This window comes from Odontomachus brunneus, unplaced genomic scaffold (genome assembly GCF_010583005.1).
Source record: "Odontomachus brunneus isolate Ranch 3 - 2012 unplaced genomic scaffold, Obru_v1 Obru_scaffold_028, whole genome shotgun sequence".
Classification (NCBI taxonomy): domain Eukaryota; kingdom Metazoa; phylum Arthropoda; class Insecta; order Hymenoptera; family Formicidae; genus Odontomachus; species Odontomachus brunneus.
In genome coordinates, this window is record NW_022639478.1 from 2609984 (window position 1) to 2612642 (window position 2659).

General features: G+C 42.0%; 1 protein-coding gene across 1 annotated transcript in view; it reads right to left on the minus strand.

The window, feature by feature from the left end:
• The window catches only part of LOC116842944 (growth factor receptor-bound protein 7-like), a 315479-nt gene extending 312912 nt beyond the window's left edge, over window positions 1-2567 (minus strand). The window contains exon 1 of the mRNA XM_032812837.1: window positions 2197-2567. Coding sequence (XP_032668728.1) covers window positions 2197-2415 — 219 coding nt within the window. The 5' untranslated portion in view covers window positions 2416-2567. The remainder of the gene's footprint in view (window positions 1-2196) is intronic.
• Window positions 2568-2659: the final 92 nt, after the last annotated feature.

The following is a 2659-nucleotide window of genomic DNA, read 5'->3' on the forward strand; positions in this document are numbered from 1 at the left end:
ATATATATATATATATATATATATATATATATATATATATATATATATATATATAATTATTATTTGCATAAATTTCAGAATATATTATTAGTATGTGTGTATATATATACACAATACATATTTTACCAAAAATAATTAAATATAATTACGTTTTTTCATAACTTTTAATACAAAAATAGAAGGCTTTTGCGTGAATTAAAAAAATTAATATAAAACAATAATTGTTATACGATCCGGGAAACCACTACAATAGCGCGGTCATGGATGTTATGTTTTTTACTAGTCTACCCTTTAACAAATCTAAAAAGTTCTAGTTCAGAGACTAGTCACCCAAAAACCATTCGTGACTGTGAAAGTTAAAATCATTTAAACTAGATTGTGTACATCTTTCGTTCACGTACTATGAGCGATATCTACAGAAATTACTTTTAATTAACCGTGATTTGATCGTCCGTGCCTTCTCGCGTCTACGCGGGAAGATAGAGGATCGACTGAACTTCAAGTGAACTTGAAACAAAGAGTCCCCGAGAAGAACACTCCTATTCTACGCGGACACATTTATACTCGCAATTTTGACGTTTCACTCTTATCTACGTCGCTCTTTATTTACGCGACAACAAAAGAGGCCTATGAAGTTACGGACGATTAAGGAGCGCGAAACGCGCCCTCGCGCCCTGTCTGACTACGTCTCTGACTTCTACTACTGCGAGAGAGCGTGGTCCTCCTTCCTTCCTTCCTTCCTGCCTCCCTTTCGTTCGTTCGCTCGTTCGCCCTTCGCCACCAACGCTCGGCCATTTCTCTCTTTCCGTCAGTATTACTATGATACGGCGCAATAAAATCTCTTCCATCTATTTTCTTCGTGCTTCCTCTTTCGCGGTTATGCCGGGAGGCAACCCGGTATATATCCGTTACCGGGGCTCTCTTCAGCTATCGCGCCGCGAGAGAATCGATCGACGGCGCGCACGCTGCTGCTGCCGCCGCCACCGCCGCCGCCGCCGCAGCCACCCCCGTGCGATAGGTATCTGTCGCACATTCGCCAAAGGAACGCAACCCCCGAGTAACGCGAAGGAGCTGGGAATATTCGCGCAGATCGCATCGCCGGAATTCGATTGGCTCCGCCGACGCGAATTTTCTCGCGATTTTCTCGCGGCTCTGCGACGCGCGTCTGCTCCCATCCGATATTAATTCGACTTATAACACCGATATTTCGCAAGCGGAAAGAAAATACGATTCGTGTGTAGTCTCAAGAAGAGACAGAAAGAAATTATTGCACTCTACGCCAGTATAAAAGACAAAGACAAGTCCAATTTGCTCCGACGACACGAGTTTCCTCTCGCGATTCTCACTTCGCGCTAGTAAAATGCGAAATGCAGACATCGAATGTTACTTGATCCATCAAGTCAGGTAACAAAGGCTACTTGGCTGTACTCCGGGAAGAACGTACAAAGAACCCCAACGAAGATCATGATCGACGGCTGCCGTCTCGTAAATAAATTTTCACTAAAAAAATGGTCTTCCAAAGCAAAAATGATGTAAATACGAGAAATTAGCTAAGATGGATAAATCTAATCAGTACCAATGACAGAATTTATATCAGTACAAAGACAGAATTTATATCTGAGCTATTCGTAAAATTTAGCAAGATTGTCTCTCTATGGCGCTCATCCAGATTAAGGTCAGATTAATAATTGGTAACGGGGACCTAAATATACCTGCAGATACGAGTATTGCTCGAATGCTGCTGGAGATACTGCAAGAATGCCGCTACTGCAAATTCTACTATTACCACAAATGATTTTCTAGCAAATACGAAAAAACAGTGATAAGTTTTAACTGTGACATTTAGAATTCTATCTGGATCAGCGAAACATGTTTTGAGTATTCATGATTATATTTACGACGTAAGACAATCGATGATGGGAATTAAGTCACGCTGAAAGAATCATTAAAATTACATCATGCAAAATAATATAAATTTTTTGTTATACTGATGCAACAACAAATTTACTAAAAGCTACACTTAGATGTTCGTATTGCATTTTACATGGCATATTATTTTGAGTGCATTTTGATCATCTTTATTTTTTCGTATTTTCACTTCGTCATTATGTGTGATGAGTGCCACACAAATCACTCGTAATGGACGCAAGCTTTACAAAAATCAGCTGGTATAGGCGCTGCCAAATTTACATATACCTGTCTATTTACGCTCGTTTCCTCCTGGCCGAGCAGGGCACCAAGAGGCCGACCGAAGCGCGTTTCTCGAATTGCACGGAACGGTAACGGACTCCCGGTTGACGACTGGCCGCGGCGGAGGCCTCGGCAACGCATACGCACGCGTGTACAGCGGCCGTCATGCACCGCGACCGCGAACAATGACATGGATGCAGCAGCGGACGCGGTAATATTATGCATCGCGAAAATATATCGTGCTCGCCCAGTGCACCGAAGGGACTGATATAGTGAGTATGTGTGTGTGTGTGTGAGAGAAAGAGAGAGAAAGAGAGAGAAAGAGAAGAGAAAGAAAAAGAGAATAGAAATAAAAGGTAGAGGAAGAGAGACAAAACTCAAAGGAAGGAAGGGAAGAGAGAGAAGAGGGACAGGGAGCGGCAAATATTTATTACGAACTGTACAGTGCGAGAGAGAGAGAGAGAGAGAG